The sequence below is a fragment of the Acanthochromis polyacanthus genome, chromosome 17 (genome assembly GCF_021347895.1).
Source record: "Acanthochromis polyacanthus isolate Apoly-LR-REF ecotype Palm Island chromosome 17, KAUST_Apoly_ChrSc, whole genome shotgun sequence".
NCBI classification, from domain to species: domain Eukaryota; kingdom Metazoa; phylum Chordata; class Actinopteri; family Pomacentridae; genus Acanthochromis; species Acanthochromis polyacanthus.
The window spans coordinates 10,658,015-10,679,278 of record NC_067129.1 but is presented as its reverse complement, the minus strand read 5'-3'; the positions used below and the strand labels follow the sequence as shown (position 1 = coordinate 10,679,278).

The window sequence follows — 21,264 nt, the reverse complement described above, 5'->3', positions numbered from 1 at the left end:
TACGGCTCTGACATTAAACATACTCCTTATATAGCTAGCAGTAAAATTCAAACAGTATGTAAGTTAGCATAACAGTATATTGAAGGCGATGCAGAGTTGACTCGTGGAAAAAGGGAATTGGAAGCAGAGGGCTGGTGGAAGGTCAGTAGCAGCATCCCACAGTGGACATGGTGGAGACTGGACCAGCTGGTGGAACATCGACCGCAGATCTGAAGCATCCAGCTCTGGGACCAGGGACACTCGGAGAAATAGAAATAGCACAGGGGGAAACAGAGTGAATGTACTGCAATAACGGTATACATATTAAATGTAAAGGTAGATAGAGAAGGGCTCAGTGCGTCAAGAAAAGTCCCCCAGCAGCCTAGGCCTATAGCAGCATGACTAGGGGCAGAACGAAGGGACGTCCAAGAAGGAGTCAGCTGTACAATGAAGACACAAGCCGAACCTCTGTGGGTCACCCAGTCAGCCCCAACTATAAGATTTGTCAAAAAGGAACGCTTTAAGCCTGGTCTTAAAAATAGAGAGGGTGTCTGCCTCCCGAACCCAAACTGGGAGCAGGTTCCACAGGAGAGGCGCCTGATAACTGAAGGCTCTGCCTCCCATTCTACTTTTAGAAATTCTAGGAACAACAAGTAAGCCTGCAGTTTGAGAGCGAAGAGTTCTACTAGGATAATAAGGTACTATCAGATCTTTAAGATATGATGGAGATTGGTTATTAAGAGCTTTATATGTCAGAAGAAGGATTTTAAATTCTATTCTGGATTTAACAGGAAGCCAGTGAAGAGAAGCAAGTATAGGGGAAATATGATCTCTTTTGCTAACTCCTGTCAGTACTCTCGCAGCAGCGTTTTGGATCAACTGTAGATGTTTGAGAGAGCTATTTGGACAACCCGATAATAAGGAATTGCAATAGTCAAGCCTGGAAGTAACAAAAGCATGAACTAATTTTTCTGCATCACTCTGAGACAGAATGTTCCTGATTTTTACAATATTACGCAGGTGAAAAAAGGAAGTCCTACAGACTTGCTTTATGTGTGAGTTAAAGGACATGTCCTGGTCAAAAATAACTCCAAGATTCCTCACAGTAGTACTGGAGGCCAATGTGATGCCATCCAGAGTAACTATTTGCTTTGAAAGCGAGTTTCTAAGATGTTTGGGGCCAAATACAATGACTTCAGTTTTGTCTGAATTTAGCAGTAGGAAGTTAAAAGTCATCCAGGTTTTAATGTCCTTAAGACAATCTTGCAGTCTAGCTAACTGATCAGTTTCATCTGGCTTCATAGATAAATACAATTGTGTGTCATCTGCATAACAATGGAAGTTAATACAATGCTTCCTAATAATATTGCCTAAAGGAAGCATGTATAATGTGAAAAGTATCGGTCCTAAGACAGAACCCTGAGGAACTCCGTGATTAACTTTAGTCTGCTCAGAAGAGTTATTGTTGACATGCACAAACTGGAACCTATCTGATAAGTAGGATTTAAACCAATCCAGTGCTGTCCCTTTAATGCCAATTGAATATTCTAGACGCTGTAATAAAATTTTGTGGTCGATTGTGTCAAACGCTGCACTAAGATCTAACAAAACAAGTATAGAGACTAGTCCATTATCTGATGCTATGAGAAGGTCATTAGTAACTTTCACTAGAGCTGTTTCTGTGCTATGATGCACTCTGAAGCCTGACTGAAACATTTCAAACAAATTATTCCTTTGTAGGTGTTCACACAATTGATTTGCAACTGTTCTTTCCAGAATTTTAGAGAGAAATGGTAGGTTGGATATCGGTCTATAGTTAGCTAACACATCTGGATCTAAAGTGGGCTTTTTAAGCAAAGGTTTGATGACAGCAACCTTAAAAGCCTGTGGTACATAGCCTGTTACTAGAGAGAGATTAATCAGATCTAACATTGAAGAATTAATTAAAGGTAAAATCTCCTTGAAGAGTCTAGTTGGGATAGGATCTAAAAGACATGTTGATGGTTTGGATGTAGAAACTGTTGAAATTAGTTCAGAGAGACATATAGGAGTGAAGAATTCTAAAGATTCATCAGGTCTAACAGCCAATTCAAAAGCATCTGTGACATTTGTAGGAAGGGCCAGATTAATTTTATCTCTAATCATAACTATTTTCTGTGTAAAGAAGCTCATGAAGTCGTTACTGGTTAAAGCTAAAGGAATACAAGGTTCAACAGAGCTCTGACTCTTTGTCAGCCTGGCTACAGTGCTAAAGAGAAACCTAGGGTTGTTCTTGTTCTCATCTATTAAAGATGAATAATAAGTTGTCCTGGCATTATGAAGAGCTTTTTTATAGATTACTAGACTATTTTTCCAAGCCACATACACTACCTCTGAATTAGTGGAATACCACTTTCTTTCCAGCTTTCGGGATGCCTGCTTTAAAGTCCGCAGCTGGGAATTATACCAAGGAGCAAGTCTTCTCTGAGATATAACTTTCTTTTTTACAGGTGCAACACTATCAAGAGTTGTACGCAGTGAGGCTGAAGCATTATTAACATAATAATCCACTTCTGTGGGGGTAAAATAATAATATTTGCCTTCTGATTTATCAGTAAATGTTGCTGAAGTAAACAGTGAGGGTATTATTTCCTTAAATTTAGATACTGAATTGTCAGACAAACACCTACTGTAATGATATTTGTTCTCAGCTGCTAAACAATCCTTTACTTTAAATTGAAATGTTATCATAAAATGGTCAGAAAGAAGAGGGTTCTGGGGAAATACTGTTAACTCTTCAATTTCTAAGCCATAAGTCAGGACAAGGTCAAGAGTGTGATTAAAACTATGAGTTGGTTTATTTACATGTTGAGAAAACCCAATTGAGTCTAATAATGAATTAAAAGCTGTTGTAAGGCTGTCGCTGTCTACGTCAACATGAATGTTAAAGTCACCCACAATAATAACTTTGTCTGAACTGAGCACTAATTCAGATAAAAAGTCTGAGAATTGAGATAAAAACTCAGAATAAGGAGCAGGAGGACGATATATAACAACAAATAAAACTGGTTTCTGAGCTTTCAAATTTGGATGAGAGAGACTAAGAGTGAGATTTTCAAATGAGCTGTAATCAGGTTTAGGCCTCTGGTTCAATTTTAAACTAGAATGGTAGATTGCTGCTACTCCTCCTCCTCGGCCTGTGATTCGAGGAATATGACAGTTAATATGACTAGGGGGAGTTGATTCGTTTAGGCTAACAAATTCTTCCTGCTGCAACCAGGTTTCAGTCAAACAGAACAAATCAATCTGGTGATCAGTTATCAACTCATTTACTAGCAGAGATTTAGACAAGAGAGATCTAATATTTAACAGACCACATTTAATTTTCCTGTCTCTTTGCTCTGTTGAAATAGAGGTATTAATTTTTATTAAATTTTTGTGGTTACTATTTCTTTTGTATATTTTTGATTTGATTAATTTATTGAATTTTGGTGGTCGGGGGACAGACACAGTCTCAATAAAATTAACTGAATTAACTGAATTACTGGAGGGTGACAGCTGTGAGGAAACTGCAGAGAGGTGTGTAAGACTACAGCTCTGCATCCTGGTCTTAACTCTGGGTTGTCATGCTTTAGGAGTACTAATAAAATCAGCCATATTCCTAGAAATGAGAGCTGCACCAGCCAAAGTGGGATGGATGCCGTCTCTCCTAATCAGACCAGGTTTTCCCCAAAAAGAGCTCCAATTATCAATAAAGCCCACGTCGTTTGATGGACACCACATAGACAACCAGCGGCGAAACGACGACATGCGGCTAAACATGTCATCGCTGGTCAGATCAGGCAAGGGTCCAGAGAAAACTACGGGCCCCTGATACCCACCATTCAGAATTATGTTAAACAAAAATACATGTGCTGCAGACACAAATAAAATCAATATTTTCACAGATTAAATTAGTGATTTGTTGGAAAGTTCACTGCCTGGCTCTCAGATCAGGCTCAATCTGCTGCACCTGTGTGATTGAGCTCAGCTGTGTGCTGTTACCAATCAGCTGGGTGGGGATTTAAGGAGGGATCCCCCAAATGCTCAGTTGGCTGTGGGTAGGTGACTTGGAAGGTTTAACACCATCAGTCAGCCTTCTTCTGGAAACCTAACTGTCTTTGTGTCGTGTCAGTGTGCAGAACCTAGCACTTTCCTTGCTTTTGTTTTGGGGAGTTTTTTTTTTTTTTAAAGGGTCTTAGTTTTTGTTTGTTCTACCACCTTTGGTAGATTTAGTAGGGGATAGTGGTATTTAACCATACACTATCCTCTTTTAGACCATAGAAACCCATTTTCTGTCTGTGCAGTTTTGGTTAGTTTCACCTGCAAACAACCTTTGTTCATTTAGTTCGTCTGAGACAAGAGGGGTGAAATGTAAAAGATTACACAGCAACCTTTCATTACTTTGCTTCAGAAGTCCAAAGAAAGATCTGGTTGCCTGTTGACTTGAAGTCTCATGACTTGACCAGGTGTGAGCTGAACAAACATTAATCTGTCAGCTGCAGACACATCTAGTGTGAGTCACATAATGTATAGTATGTATGTTACCAAAAAGGTGCATAGGTGTTTACAGAAACAACATTTTGAGTCATACTGCCCTCACATGAACACAGACTTGTCTATTTGTCTCCAGGACTTTAAATGTGGGGGGAAAAAAAGTAAAAGTTGACTGGATTACACAAAAACATTCAGACCAAGTCCATGGATATGATTTAATCTTGCACAATTGTCCACAGAATGATGTAATGACAAGTGGAGTACAGTAAATGAGCATAAAAAGACTGGAAATCAGCCCTGAATGTGAGGAAGTAAATTAGATATAAGAGATAATCGTACTTGTCACGGTGGGGAAATAAAGGCATGTAATTGAACTTTTCAGCATACAAATCATTGGAGCTGGTTGTATAATAAGGTTGCTGTTCTCTTGTGTCTCTGTCCTGTTTGTTTATCATACAAAATAAATGTCTGAAAGGGTAGTTTTCAAACTCCTCTTGATATTCATACCCATTTAATTATTATACTGAATATGCATGTGACAGCTGTGTAGCTGTCCTCCTGCTGCTTCCCCCTGGAACCACATTTAGGACAAATTTTCTGTACTGCAACTGCACTATATCCCCTTCCAGGGTCTGACCCAAAGGCTTAGTGCACATTTCCCCCTACAAGCTCAGTGCCAGACAGCTTTGTTGTTGGTCCTCCAACTCTAAATTAAAACCAGCTGCCCATAGCTATGGATCTAAAATTTATGAAGCCTCAGGGCAGTCGCTGCGGAGACAAAAGTGAAGCGCCATCCAGAATTCAATTTATGATCGATGTAGTGTGACAGAAGCATTCCAAACCACTCCAAATGCTCCACTAGTGCTAATCTCTGACTTTGTCTCTGGATTTTGTGTGTCATAAAGTACTTGGTAAAAAGATAGATGTGCAACTCAAAACTATAATGGTTGCAGGTGTTATCATCCATGTTTTGTAGGTTTTCTTAACAACAAGTGACCAACGAGAAACTTGCGAAAGTAAAAGAACCTTTCTCGAAGTTTTGATGCCATTTTTAAATATATTACTAAAAAATCATTAACTTTTTGCAAACACCATCTCCCCTTCAACCCTATTTACAAGATAAGAATCCCAGAAAAAAGAGAAGGCACATGATGTCGTGTGTTTAGCTCTGTAGTTGCTGTATCTGTGCCTAAATGGCAGACAGCGGTTAAATACTGAGAGCCAAGACAACAGATGAGATTATTAACATTAAACGTAATTACAGCCTCAGCTTTCTGGGTGTGGTGGCCTACTGATAAATGGCAAACACTAATTGCTGTCAGGTAGTACTTTCAACTGTGCAAATTTGCCAAACGGATTAAAAAAAAGTGTTCATATTGTAGAATGGAAAATGATATGTTCCTGTACTTTCATAGCAAACAGCCTGACTGACAGAACTATGACAAATATTAATCATTTACCATAAACTTTTTGGATGCTCAACTTGACTGGGGGGCAACCCACAGAACCAGATCTTCAAATTTAAAATATCATCTTGTCAGACAGCACATTTTACTGTCTTTATTCATAGTTGACTATTTATTGTTACAAATGAACTGCCGAAACAAAACTCCAACCACAATCCTTTAAAGAGAAATAAGCAGCATTTACAGTCAGGAAAAAACTGTCACAGACACTGAAGGTGACACTATGTCTTTGGCCACAATAACCATCTGATTTGAGAATGGATGATGTGGTCTGTCTGGGAGAATTTCACATTGCTGAAGCGTGATTATGTTTTCCAGGCCTCAACAGACAGCAACACGTGCAAACGCCCAACCGAAGTACTGAATTCGCTGTGCAGATCAGATCCACTTATGCTTCTGGCCAGTAGTTCCTCCACGGAGACCAAATTAATGAGATCTGTGTGTCTGTGGAGAGAATGATGTCACTCCTCATAGATGCCCGTTGGGAGCACAAACCAAAGTGGCTGAATTTGTGTGTGTGTGTGTGTGTGTGTGTGTGTCTTTGTGTGTTGAATGACGAGACAGGGATGCATGAAACTTGCACTTACATGCTTACTGCAAGAAGAAAATGGATATGAGGCACAGTGTGAATTTGCACGAGGAACATTTGACAAACACATTTAAGCCTCGAGAGAAAAACCATTAGATTTTTGTTGTATTTCAGCACTCCAGTCCAGCTTAGTATCACCTAATTTATGGACCTTTTGCTTTTTATCTTTTCTGTCTTTCTTCCTTAGTAACATACACACTGCCAAGTAAAATAATGAGGCCTCTTTGTGTTCTGGTCAAAAGGATTTTTAGCACCGCTCATGTCAAGGAAGTCAATAAATAAATAAATAGATTAAGATGAAATGTGTTTTACGATGAGAAATCTGAAGTTGAAAGCAGCCCAGAATGCTGGCCAATGAACTTGTCTTTCAGGGTCAAATACTAGCTGTTACAATTAGTTTCATTGTAGCTTTTAGCCATTTCTTCATTATTTGGCAATAGTCTCATTCTATTTCGCCTTTTTTGCAAGGAGTCTGGTAACTGAAGTTACACCCATAGTGGAGCTCTAGTATTTAGAGGCAGCTGCTTCCTTTGACTTCCCAGCTCAAACTCTAATACAGAACATGCACAGTGAGATCATCCAGTATCGGCAATGATCAGAGGAAGGGTTTTCTAAGAAAGGGACCGAGTGAGGAAAAGAGCCAGAGATGAAAGCCGATTGAGGGAGGGATAATAAGAGAAGACAAAGGGAGGAAGACTGTGTGCTGTCGGTCAGTTTCTGATACCGGTGAGACTATACACAGACATGCACAGCACCTGTTTTATGTATGCTCGTGGGCTGTTCCTGCAGCAGATCTGATGGGCTAGTTGAGGAATTGCTTGTGGGCAAAATAATGTCAAATGACACATTTACGTTGCACAGCGAGCAGCAGCTCAGACAGACTGAACAGTGCTGCTGTGCAGAAAGCTGACTTGACCTTGGGGGCACATTTATTATGTGTAGACAGAGATAACGCAGTTTATCGGGCAAAACCCACAATTGCAAGACAATGAGTGTACAGCCTGTGCATTCAAGTTCTGTAGCTCATTCAGAAGACTTCCAGGGTGGGAATTTTTGCAAGTGCATTTTCACAGAGAAAATCAGGGCTGCCTGCATGTCTCTTGTTTACATTGATTGGTCTGGCCTGTAATCTCATGTCATTAAAATGTGATTTACACTCATGAGACAGTTGCATCAGTTCTTCCCCTTCTGTTGCAACTGTTTCTAAGAACTCTTAGGTCTTTGGGCACTTCAGATTCACTGTGATACATTGATTGCAGCACTGAGGGATGGACGTGATAAATTACAAATGTAATTGCTGTAACAAAGAAGCGTTTTTGTGTATTACTTTTGCTTAAATGTGTTTATTTTGAGGTTTTGCCTTCCTTACAGAGTAAAAGCCTCAGTGCATGCAAGGAAATTGTGTGATCTCAGACTCCAAGACAGCAAATCAGTTGCTCATTCCGTGCCAGGAGGTAAACATGGGGTCAGTGAGGATTTGGTGTGGCTGATGATACTCCTCAAGGATTTAGATACGTTGATATTGGAAAGAACTTAAAGGTGTTCTTTCATTTGTTGGTCATTAATTTTTTGCACAGTTACAGTATAGTATCTTTTAGTCTTAGCTAGGTTCAAATAAGGGTTTTACAAAGTGTTTCTCATTCACACCCTCATACCAAAAGCACCAGATCCATGCTGCAAGATGCTCACTTGCAATTGGGAGCAACTTTTGGGTTTAGTGAACTAGATAGGACCGAACCGCCAACCTTACAATTAGTGGACAACCCTCTCTACCATGTTCAGTACCATTTTTCCGGTAGTCTTTTCATCCCTGGTAATGCTATTTGACATGCAGAATCCTTTGATTATCTACAACCCCCCTTTAGGATTGAAAGGTGGCAGTTAAAGTGCTGTAACTGCCTCACTGGCAGAGCAGGGCGGCAGAGCAGGTCACTAAATAAATGTGTCAGTTTAAGTTGGAGTGTGTTTTATGCCAAAAATTCTCAGGTTTGAAGCTGCCCAGAAACAGTCAGCCCCAATTAAGGACTAAAAAGTGGTTGTGCGGTTTGTAATTTCCTGTTCAGTAGTAAACAGCAGGTGTCGCCAGCTTGAATTTATGCTAGAGTACAGGGGTGATGTGTTTCAGTGAAATGGAGATTATCAATGTCCACCTCCATGCATCAACTACGGTAAATGTCAGCAAGGTCATGATTTTTTTTTTTTTAATGACTGCACTTATACACACATTTGCAATTAATACCTACACACAAACATGCAGCTCTTCTCTTGTTTCTTCATCAGGATTTCTTTTTCAGGTTAAACCAGTGACGTGTTTTAATGACTTAGAAGTCACCTCCTCAAATTTATACCTTGGAATATTTATGCAGATTTGCTTTTCTCAAGAATCTGCTCAAATGTCTCAAGTAGTGCAATATAGAATAGTAAATGAAATGTAGTTTAGGTAGCCGTTGAGTTTACCAAGATAACCTCAGCCGTCTTCAATCATACCCATCTGATATCAAATGGTAAATGGTCTGTATTTATATAGCGCTTTACTATACCTGCAAGGTACCCAAAGCGCTTTACATGATACGTCACATTCACCCATTCACACACACATTCACACACTGATGGCGGAAGCTGCCATACAAGGTGCTAACCATGACCCCATCAGGAGCAATTAGGGGTTAGGTGTCTTGCTCAGGGACACCTCGACATGAACATGACGGGCCAAGGATCAAACCGGCAACCCTCAGGTTGCAAGACGGCCACTCTACCCACTGAGCCATGCCGCTCAGTGGGTAGAGAGCTTTAAATTTGTCCTGATTGTTTCAAGACATGTGTTTTGAACTAATTTAGAGAATGGAAATGTTTTTTGTTTTTTTTATACAGTCAATTTTCTGGAATGATTTTTTTTCCGTAGTCATTTTTGAGGTCTGTCCTCTCACTGGCACTTATTGTAGTTGTCGATGATGAAATCAATACTCTGTAGATAAACACAAACACTAACAAGCAGGATATAATTGATCTATGAGTTTTCCCAGAAAAACTGCCCAAGGCACTCTGGCAGCGATACATGCATGTGGTCTTGATTTGTCATTGACTTTGCTGTTTCTCACACAATAATGTGCCACAGGGGTCTCAAAACGCTGCATTTTGTAACACATAACCGATTACTCTTTGTTTCACTGCTGTTACAGTGAGGTTTTTCAATCTTTGCTACAACCACACGTATTTCTAAACATTATTCAGTCTTCCTGATCATGTCTGATAATTATGCTTTGCCTTCTGGTCCAGTGGAAATTTACTCTCATTGCCAGAAATTGTCAGTCATGGGAATCTTTTTTCCATTCTATGCAGAATAATTATTTAGTTTACAAGTTCAGGATTTGAACTCTGGTCGAATCTTGGCATGTGACACTAAGGTGTCTGTGAAATGTCAGTCTGTCTGTGAATGTAGAACATACCTCAATGAGTGAACACTATAAAGCGTTTGCGTTCCTCCAGAAAAAAAAAATGTACGGAGAATGTTCAGTGTTGGAGTGATTATATGGAACAAAGCTCCCACTGAATAAATGTATTGCTCTTTGCTTCAGTTAGTGAAATGAGGGAAATTTGTCACACTGTTCATAGAATATGCTGATCATGTGGACTTAATTTTACCACATCTGAATTGATTTTAGCCAAAATATCCTCATATAAAGTTTCAGGGTTTGTTACATTGTAAAATCAGCATAGAAGCATAAAATTAGAGTAATGTGGGCAAAAGTAACTGACATCATTATCAATTATTCAAGGGTATTTTATAACAAACATCAGCTAGTAATAAAGCAAAAAAGATTACTTTAACCATATTATTTGCAACTGTAAAGAAAATTGTTGGATTGTTGTTTTGCGTTATTAATAATGGTAAGATACAAATAAGATATCCTAAAGGTGGAGTATTTCATTCTGATCCAAGCTGTCCATTCTGTGCATGAGCTGCAAAAGAAAAAACATGTTGGTTTTGCCATACAGCCTTGGCTTAGTAAATGGGAAAAGAACAAAAGTGTGTCGGACACATTTATAGGATTTGATTGTCAAAATAGTCACACAATGGAATAGCCTATTAATTTTTCCAACTTCCTGGCGCCCACAGTAAAGTCTCTCCATCGTCTTCACTGGTCAAAATTTTGAGCATACTCGAGTCAAATTATAGAATGGAAAAAAAAATGGAAGGCAGAGTCTTGCAAATACAACAATGATTATGAAGGCTATCATAGGAATAAATGGAGTTCTGGTTGATTTGTATATGAAGACGTAAGTATTTGGAAACAAGGCATGAATCTGGCACAAACTAGCTGTCTAAATACATTAACTAGCAAACAATATTTGTCCATAATTACAGCCTTCAACTTGAAGACATAGTTTGTCAAATTGCAGTGGAAACTCATTGAAGCTAATTTCTTACCAAATCTGACCTCAGTCACTTCTGTTTGGATTTTGTCTTCCTTTGTCTTCTGCAGCACAGAAACCAAAAAATGGCCATAGTGGACCTCAGTAGCACAGTTACTGCAGTCAGCAACAGGAGCAGCACATCTACACAATAGTATGAGTACCAGGGCATCTTATAAGCCTCTGTACGCAGGTGAGGAGCCCCTTTGTGACGGATCACATATTCTACCCAGAACACAGCCTGATCCATGGGTGCCATCGGCTGATCTCTGTGCAGACGTGACATTCTTTGGATGTTCTGTCTGTAGCTTTCTTGATAGAGAAGTTCCCTAATACCTTGCTCAAAAGTGTTGCCATTAACATCACCCAGCCGAATGATCTTTGCAGCTCCTCTCTCCTGTAAACGTAGAAGGTTGTCATACTGGTCAAAGAACAAGGGTATGCCGAGCACAGGGACCCCGTGGTAAATGGCCTCCTGGACTCCATTGGTTCCTCCGTGAGCCACAAAGACTCTGGTCTGCGGGTGTCCCAGGAGGTCCTTCTGTGGCATCCAGTCCACGATGAGAGTGTTGTTGCCCAGCGTAGAGGGACGCTCCCCTTTGTGCCTCCATATCACCTAATCAGAAGACAAAAACATAGGAATTTACTACTTGTACATCAGCAGGGAGAGACGGTCTCACAGGGATTCGTGAAACTGTCACGTCAGTTTTTGTTTCGGTTTCGTGCGCACCAACACGATGTCGTCATGTTTTTCGTGCCGCTCACCACGAGCGAAACCCGCTGTGGTAAATTCCTATGCAAATTCGGCGGATTCATGACGATCTAAGCTGTCCATCGGCGTTTGCGGCCGCCGCCATTGCGGCCGCCATTGCGGCCGCCGGACATCCGGCCGCAAAAGCGGCCGGATCACATCTGAAAGTGGTTTATACCGGCGGATTCATGACGATTTAAGCTGTCCATCGGCGTTGGACAGCTTAAATCGTCATGAATCCGCCGAATTTGCATAGGAATTTAAAGAATGTCCGGCGGCCGAAGCGGCGGCCGAAGCGGCGGCCGCAAACGCCGATGGACAGCTTAGATCGTCATGAATCCGCCGGTATATACCACTTTCAGATGTGATTACCACAGCGGGTTTCGCTCGTGGTGAGCGGCACGAAAAACATGACGACATCGTGTTGGTGCGCACGAAACCGAAACAAAAACTGACGTGACAGTTTCACGAATCCCCGTGAGACCGGGCTGGAATTTACTACTTGTACATCAACAGGGAGAGAATATAATGATGTTGTCATAAATAATGTCACTTAATACTTCTGTGATTTTATTATGAAGCACTTCCCAACATAGACTATTCAAAAAGAATCTCTAATTACAAGACAACTCAGAATGACATCAAATTTAACAATAAAATCATTTTAAAGGTTTTATGGGCCTTCTTGCAAATCTCGTAGATTGGGTCATTCATTTACACTGGCCAATGAATACTAAATGACATGAAAATATTTTCTTTCCTTTTATAAATCAACAGGTTTATCTTGTGTATTCACTTATTGTGCTTCATTAATTGGCCTAGGCAGACCGCCAATCTGTCACAATATTCAATTCCTTGATGTACTCATTTGACCACCTGTAAAAGTTTTTTTTTTCCTGTATATTTTAAAGTTAATATTTCTTTCAAATTGCAATGTTTTGTAATAAGGTGCATGTTCAAATGTCGCTGAGTTGATGCAAATACAACAGATGTATCAAATGTGTAACAATACAAAGCACTGCAATGATGAAGTTCACAGAACATTTACCTTCTGAGGCAGCTTGGCAAAAACGCTGCCAATTTCATTTGCAACTTCTTTGGGCAAAGCATTAATCATCGTTCCCAGGGTCATGATGATCACTCCATGTTCCCCAGCACTTTGAACAAAGTCCTCCAGGTCTGCTGGCAGAGGCTGGGCTGGTTTGCACTGGAATCCTCCGATGTAGACAACATTTGGCATTGTGGGGCGAGGGAAATCAAACACAAAATCTGACCTGAACAGCCAAATGTCAGCCTCCTGGAGAAGGGAGATGATGTCACACTCTCCCTCAAAATATTTATCACAAAAGGCTTTGTAGTGTGGCCCCACCATGAATCTCTGCTGGAACAATATAATGCCATAGAAAAGCATGTTCTTGACCCTCTGGATGAAATTCATTTTGTCTGTTAATCCTGATCCTGGCACTGGGATATAAGAGAGTGGTGAGGGGGCTAACACAAAGTGACCCTCTCCACTGGTGATCCAGCGTACGTTGAGCACAACGGGCAGTTTGAGATATTTGGTCAGCACAAGTCCTGGTGCTAAACCCGGATCAGTGAGAACAAGATCATATTTGGACTCTTTTAAGCTTTTCAGTCTGTTTTGATCTTCAAAGAACTTAAGGACAGCATTACTCCACAGTGAATGTGCATGAGAAATCATAAAAAGGAAATCCTTGGTGACCTTAAAGAAAGTCAGTATTGAAGTCCCTTCTCTCTGTGCCTAAAATAAGATCAGACAATAAGTGATTACAAAAATTAGCATTGCATAATTAACTTGCTTGCATGCAGCCAGACAAATATACCCATAATCACATACCCTCATCTGTTCCTGTAGGTGCGTATCAAAAAAGTCCTCGATGCCTTCATTAATTTCAAGTGTAATGGATGTGTAGATCGGAGACTTTTCAGGGATGTACCAGCTGGTGGATACACGCATCACAGTGAGGTTGTGTCCTCTGGCATGAAGTTCTTCAAGCAGAATCTTCATATTGATCCAGTGGCTGCCGTCTACAGGGAACACCAGAATGTTTCCTCCATGGCAATGTGGTGGGAAGGAAATCAGACATAAGCTGAAGAATACAAACACTCCACACACACGGTGCAGTGACATGGTTCCTAAAATGTCAGGGAAAGAAATTTAAAAATGAATACAGAAATTACCATATGCGTGAACATGCCCTGTGTAAGATACGATCTTATCAAGTTTCAGATAAACACAATATGAGAAAACTCTACTGCACAACTGCAGGTTATAACTTTAAAGATGATATTTCTGAAATTCTCTTACTCATGTTTCAGAGGGGCAGCAGTAGTCTTGCTCTCCCGCAGACTGGCACTCTATGAAAATTAATACATTTAATGTTTAAGTTCAAACTCCAGTCTTAGAGGCAATACCTCCTTTCACAGGTAAATGATTTACATATTGTACATGTTACATGAATCTGTGGAGCTGCTTTTAATTTTCTGCAAACGCCAGATTGATTTACCTCTGCTTTATGTCATAAAACTTTCATTACTTTCATTAGTATGGTTGCTAAACAGCTGGTAAAACCCTTTACGATGTACTGTGTGCAGTTTTGTGAACTTGTTTTCTGCTGTCACACAAGATCAGTGTTTGCGACATATAAACCTGTGCTCTCTTTCAAAAGACTATTTGGGTGAATTATGTAATGTTTAGCTAAATGGGTATTTTTTCATCTGACATGTGCAAATAAGTCACCCTTAGATGTTTTAAAAGTAATCTGTCATGATTTTAAGCATGCAATGTATTTTTTTTTGTTATCACAGTTTTCAATCTCAGGATTTGTTTAGTACAAATCCCAATTTTGTGTCAAATACAGCGGCTCACTGAGTGTTGTTGACCCATCTCAGAAGGGAACTCATCTGACAGAAGGCATGTCCACTCATAGAAATCTTAGGATTGATAGAGGAAGAATTCAGATCCTTAACCAAAGGAAAATACCAAAACCTCATAGTAGAAACATTCCATTCCAAGTAAAATGACTGCACTGAGAATGTTTTACGAGTAAAAGAATTTAATTATCACAAGTAAAATAAACTGTTACATGTGATATCATTACATTATTGTTACTGAATGACTGGAATAAATTACATGAAGTATTTTATTCTTGACACTGCATGAAGTGTTTTAACAATTTTATACATGACTGTAACTAATGATGACTCTCCATATAAATCAATCTGCCAATTATTTCCATTTTTAAGCCAAATCTTCTGCTTGTGAAATTATAGCAAGTGAGAAATGCTTAACACAATTACCAAGAGCATAAAATGGTTCACTTTACTGCAATTTAAGACAGAAAAAATGGCAAATGCTCACAAAAAACAGCCTTTTATTCTTTGTTTTAATGAGAAAAGGTGAAAGCATTTGGAATGAAATCCCCTTGTTTCACTGAACAAGGCCTTTTATCTGTTCATGACAACATAAGCTCAGGATTAATCTTTATTATTTGATAGCTTCCTGGCTGCATAAAATGTCCCACCAGTAGCAGTCATGATAAGAGCTAGATGAATTCACTAATCTTTATTGTTTGATAGCTTCCTGGCTGCATAAAATGTCCCACCAGTAGCAGTCATGATAAGAGCTAGATGAATTCACTAAACACAGAGGAGAGGTACTTCAATGCTTCAAAGCTTCCTTTCTTATCTTTGTCAGCATAGCATAAAATGATTCATCCTTTATGAAATGCAGCATCTTGTGTTCCTCAAGAAGGGATTTTCATACAGAACATTCAGTATTGTAGTGATTAAAAACAAAGTTTATTTCTAGTAAAGCTTTACTGATCTTTTCTTCAGTCAAACGAAATGGTAGGGAACTTGTCACAGTTCATTTCATTTGTAGAGTATGTGGAGTTAGTTTCATCACATCGACTTGGCTTTAGCCAAAGTGTCCTCAGCAGTGTTGTGGTTTGTTACATTGGAAAAAAATGCCATTAGCAAATAAGGATCAACACCTGTTATCAAAAGTGGTTTGACTGATCACAGTTGATGTAAAATCACAGAATCATTCTGACAACATGACATCATTACCAATGATTTGAGGGAAACAAGAAAAAAAGATTGATTTTAACTACATTTATATATTATATTTTTATGGCAAAAGAGAGTTGTTTTGCATCATAAATAATAAAGGTACAAATAAGTGTATGTTCAAAATAACAAATTAGCGTTTGCGTGAAATTCCCAGGAAATCTCCAATCTCTTAGCTGTCCATTCTGTGCCATGCCAAAAAAAAAAAAAAACATTTAGTGTTTATGTACAGCCATAACTCTTAAATGGGAGAGAAAGTATCTTGAACCAATCCACACTACACCACCTGGGTATCCCCCGTGCACATTCCTACTTACAGTGGGATAGGTAGGCAGAGGTGAAATCAGGAGAAAGGGGGCAGGAGGAGTGAGAAGGTAATGCGCCTGTTTTACTTTGTTTACCATGAATCATGGTTAATTTTTTTAAAATCTCTTTTATAAGAATTTACAAAGATTATTTCATATCAAAATGAAAACTGATTTCTACAAAGTGATGTCAATACATTAAATATCTAAACTGAGTGCATAAATATTCACTGCCTTTAAAATGACTCGCCTATTTCAACACAAGTGAAGCCAACCAAGGACCAGAGTTCACGCAATGAGTGAACTGTAGAGCATTTAAGTGCAGTTCATGTGTCTTAAATACCTTAGTATACAAACACCTGCGTGTGTTTTAGTCTGGAATGGATTCAAGAAAATTCAAAGTCACTGACTATTCCTTGCTTTACACATAAATCCAAGAATAAGGAATTAAAGCAATAAGGCACATGTGTAAATTTGCCTAGAGCAGGCCGACCTTGCAAGAAACGGACAAGTGACAACAGTCACCAAAACACCCATGAATCCTCTCCAAGAGCTACAAGCAAGAGAGACTGTGCATACAACCGCAGCTGTCTGTTCTTAACCAGTCAGAGCTTATGGTGGAATGGCAAAAAGAGAGTCACTGTTGAAAAAAGATCAGATTAAATCTTGACTAGAGTTTCCCAGAAGGCATGTCGGAGACTCTGAAGTCAACTGAAGCAAAGTTCTATGGTCTGAGACTAAACTCGAGCTTTTTGGACATTAGTTTAGATGTTATGTTTGGACACCAAACAGTGCACATCATCACAAAATACACTGAAGCATGAGGTTGGCAGCACCATGATGCAGGATGCATCTCAGCAGCAATCCTTGGAAGCCTTGTAAAACTAGTAGTTGAAATTAATGTGACAAAAAATAGAGAATTTCTGGAAGGACAATCAGATGCTGTCTGCAAGAAAACTATAACTTGGAAGAAGTATGTTTACCAGCAAGACAATGATGTAGCATACATCCAGTGTGCCCTGTGCACATTCCATGCTGTGCATATTCCTACATGTGTACAGGACGGGGAAATGGGCAGTAGAAGTGACAGAGTAATGTGCCACATTAAATCTGATAAAAGCTAACTGTATAAATACGCTGACGACTTAAATATCAACATTTCTCCAAAATCACAAACTCCACCTTGAAGACATGCTTTTGTTTAAATGCAGTGTTACAGAGAACTTGAAGCTAATTTCGTAACAAATTTGACCTCACTTAGTTCTGTTTGGATTTTGTCTTCCTTTGTCTTCTGCAGAACAGAAACCGAAAAATGGCCACAGTGGACATCAGTAGCACAGTTACTGCAGTCAGCAACAGGAGCAGCACATCTACACAGTAGTATGAGTACCAGGGCATCTTATAAGCCTCTGTACGCAGGTGAGGAGCCCCTTTGTGACGGATCACATATTCTACCCAGAACACAGCCTGATCCATGGGTGCCACTTGCTGATCTCTGTGCAGACGTGACATTCTTTGGATGTTCTGTCTGTAACTGTCTTGATAGAGAAGTTCCCTAATACCTTGCTCAAAAGTGTTGCCATTAACATCACCCAGCCGAATGATCTTTGCTGCTCCTCTCTCCTGCAAACGTAGAAGGTTGTCATACTGGTCAAAGAACAAGGGTATGCCGAGCACAGGGACCCCGTGGTAAATGGCCTCCTGGACTCCATTGGTTCCTCCGTGAGCCACAAAGACTCTGGTCTGCGGGTGTCCCAGGAGGTCCTTCTGTGGCATCCAGTCCACTATGAGAGTGTTGTTGCCCAGTGTAGAGGGACGCTCTCCTTTGTGCCTCCATATCACCTGATCAGAAGACAAAAAATTATGAATTCACCACTTGTACATCAGCAGAAAGAGAATATAATGATGTTGCCAGAAGTGTATTTTTAAGTTAATATTTCTTTCAAATTGCTGTGTTTTGTAATAAGGTGCTGCATGTTCAAAGGTCGATGAGTTGATACAAAGACAACAGATGCACCAAATGTGTAACAATACAAAGCACTGCAATGATGAAGTTCATCACATAACAACATTTACCTTCTGAGGCAGCTTGGCAAAAACGCTGGCAATTTCATCTGCAATGTCATTGGGCAAAGCATTAACCAGCGTTCCCAGGGTCATGATGATCACTCCATGCTCCCCAGCACTTTGAACAAAGTCCTCCAGGTCTGCTGGCAGAGGCTGGGCTGGTTTGCACTGGAATCCTCCGATGTAGACAACATTTGGCATTGTGGGGCGAGGGAAATCAAACACAAAATCTGACCTGAACAGCCAAATGTCAGCCTCCTGGAGAAGGGAGATAATGTCACATCCTCCCTCAATATGTTTATCACAAACAGCTTGGTAGTGTGGCCCCACCATGAATCTCTGCTGGAACAATATAATGCCATAGAAGAGCATGTTCTTGACCCTCTGGATGAAATTCATTTTGTCTGTTAATCCTGATCCTGGCACTGGGATGTAGGAGAGTGGTGAGGGGGCTAACACAAAGTGACCCTCTCCACTGGTGATCCAGCGTACGTTGAGCACAATGGGCAGTTTGAGATATTTGGCCAGCACAAGTCCTGGTGCCATAGCTGGATCAGTGAGAACCAGGTCATATTGGGAATCTTTTAAGCTTTCAATCAAATTTTGATTTTCAAATATTTGAAGGACAGCATCAGCCCACAGTGAATGGGCCTGAGAAATCATAGAAAGGAAATCCATGGTGAGTTTCAAAGTCAGTAGTGAAGCTCCTTCTCTCTGTGCCTGAAAAAGGTTCGGAAATAAATGTTTAAAAACTAAGTTCATACCATCTACGTATAACATAAATGACTAAATGACCAACATGCAGCCCAGCACATGTATTTATACTCACATACCTGCATTTGCTCCTTTAGGAACTCATCAAAAAAATCCTCCATTCCTATACCAACTTCAAGTGTAATGGATGTGTACAGTGGAGACTTTTCAGGGATGTACCAGCTGGTGGACGCCCTGATCACAGTGAGGTTGTGTCCTCTGGCATGAAGTTCTTCAAGCAGAATCTTCATATTGATCCAGTGGCTGCCGTCTACAGGGAACACCAGAATGTTTCCTCCATGGCAATGTGGTGGGAAGGAAATCAGACATAAGCTGAAGAATACAAACACTCCACACACACGGTGCAGTGACATGGTTCCTAAAATGTCAGAGAGAGGAAAATACAGTGTCAATTAGAAACAAATAAAACACACAGAATAGGTCTTTTTTATTCTAGCTCGACAGGAAAGGACAAGAAGTGATAATGCAGAAACACGTATAGAACTGAGAAATGCATACAAAGGCAGCATGGAGGACAATACAGTGAGAAGTGAGAGCTCAGCAAAGGAGATTTCAGGAAGACCAGTCAGCTTTTTAGTAATCTTTGCTAAAACTTGGAGTGTTTTACATTAAACAAAGTGGCTTTGGAAACCAGAGCCAGATCAATGTGCGAAAGTTTCCTGGTCCATGTTAAAATGCTAACTATGAACTGATCCCAAAAGCAGAACTGGTTACATATCATTCCACCATCTCTTTGATCTACTTTGTCAACTGATCGGATGTCTGTGTCTTTGTTGGACCTTAGTTAGATAAGTCTCCTTTTTTCTCTCCATTTCTCCAGGCTTCTCCTCCTTTCCCTCGCCTCACTGTATGGTGCATTATCCTCTAATACTCACAACTCTTACCCTCTGTCCCTCACAAACACTCCCAGACTAAAGTCACACACACCTCTTGTAACTGAACTGAAGTGCACTGAACTGAACTGAAATGAATTGGAAAGAAGTGAAATGAAGTAAAATTATCATTATTATATATATTTGAATTTCTTTTTTAAAATAAAGACCTTTTGATGTTCTTATCAGGATGCTGAAGGATAATTTGTTTATTCCGTTTATGATTTTGAATTTGAATTCTATTGTCCCATGTTAGCTGATGCTATCAAGGGATGTTTAGACGGCTGCTTATAGAAGCAAGGACTACTCAAGACAAGAAATTTAACCTTGATCCTCCTTTACTGCCGAGGATGGCAACACCTGGATAACCTGCAGAAAGCTTTACCTCCAGTACAAGCAAATTTTTATAGTCCATGCTAGAGTCAGTGAGGGATCACAACCACAGAAACATGTAAAAAAAAAAAAAAAAAAAAAATGGGACTGCCAACTATGTAGTTCTGTTATCAAGGAAATGCTACCATAACACATTATCATTCATACTGCAATTATTTCAATACGACAGAAATGAATATGAATAATAATAGTACCATTACTATAATGTAACATCACTTAAATGCTGAAACAGATCTGATCACTGTGTTTTTCTTCTGTCTTTTGTGATCAAGTCTTCTGAGCAAGACAAGCTACTCGGGCTATCCCTCTAATTACTGTAGGAAGTTATCATTTAAAGTGACAGATCAAGGATTGCCTTTATTTCAGTGCCGCCTTGCTCCTTTTGCATATTAGTTATACCATTCCACCAGTGAATATATCCTCAAGAAGAAACCTGGAGGATACTCATTAGAAAATATAGTATGATTCAAACCACAATGTGAAAACACTTTTAAAATTCACTTACCCATTCTCAAGAGAGGCAGCGGTAGTCCTGGTCTGCAGAATGACGGTCAATGAACGGGATACCCTATGCGCTTGAGTTCAAACTCCAGCTTCAGAGGTCACCTGTCCTATCATGAGTGAAAGAGTCACATGTGACACGTGTCACATGAAGCTGTGTTGTTGCTCTGAATTTTATGCAAATAACAGAGTGATTTTTCTTCTTCTTCTTTGTCATGGCCTTTGACTGTTATTACCTTGTTTAGTAATGTGGTGAAACAGCCGGTTGTACCGGTTACAGGGTGCAGTTTTGTGAATGTGCTGCTTGCGCCATACAAACCTGTGACCTCTTTCATAAGAATATTAGCGTGAGTTATGTAATGTTAACCCATTACCCATCTGTTCATGTTAGAAGTGCCCTTCAGAAAATACGACTAAACAGTCATATTTAAAGCATGTTTGCCTACTGAATGACTGCATTAATATGTATGAAACATTTTTTGTCAAACTTCAAAGACAACAAAGAAACACCATTGTTGTCTATGAAGGTATTTCAGAGCAAGAGCCT

The 21,264-nt window shown here is 39.8% G+C and overlaps 2 protein-coding genes across 2 annotated transcripts; both read right to left on the bottom strand.

Moving 5' to 3' along the window:
* Positions 1-10,354: 10,354 nt before the first annotated feature.
* On the bottom strand, positions 10,355-20,830 carry LOC110962216 (UDP-glucuronosyltransferase 2C1-like). Its single transcript, XM_051937523.1, has 5 exons — positions 20,722-20,830; positions 13,572-13,870; positions 12,762-13,475; positions 10,979-11,578; positions 10,355-10,509 (listed from the first exon to the last, which is right to left on the bottom strand). Exons 1-4 carry the CDS (start codon positions 20,723-20,725, stop codon positions 10,994-10,996), a joined length of 1,602 nt encoding a protein of 533 aa, XP_051793483.1. The 5' UTR covers positions 20,726-20,830; the 3' UTR covers positions 10,355-10,509; positions 10,979-10,993.
* LOC127530543 (UDP-glucuronosyltransferase 2C1-like) lies at positions 15,514-20,829 on the bottom strand. The gene is made up of 4 exons (XM_051937520.1): positions 20,722-20,829; positions 19,011-19,309; positions 18,187-18,897; positions 15,514-17,952 (listed from the first exon to the last, which is right to left on the bottom strand). The coding sequence occupies exons 1-4, from the start codon at positions 20,723-20,725 to the stop codon at positions 17,368-17,370; spliced, it is 1,599 nt and encodes a 532-aa protein (XP_051793480.1). The 5' UTR covers positions 20,726-20,829; the 3' UTR covers positions 15,514-17,367.
* Positions 20,831-21,264: the final 434 nt, after the last annotated feature.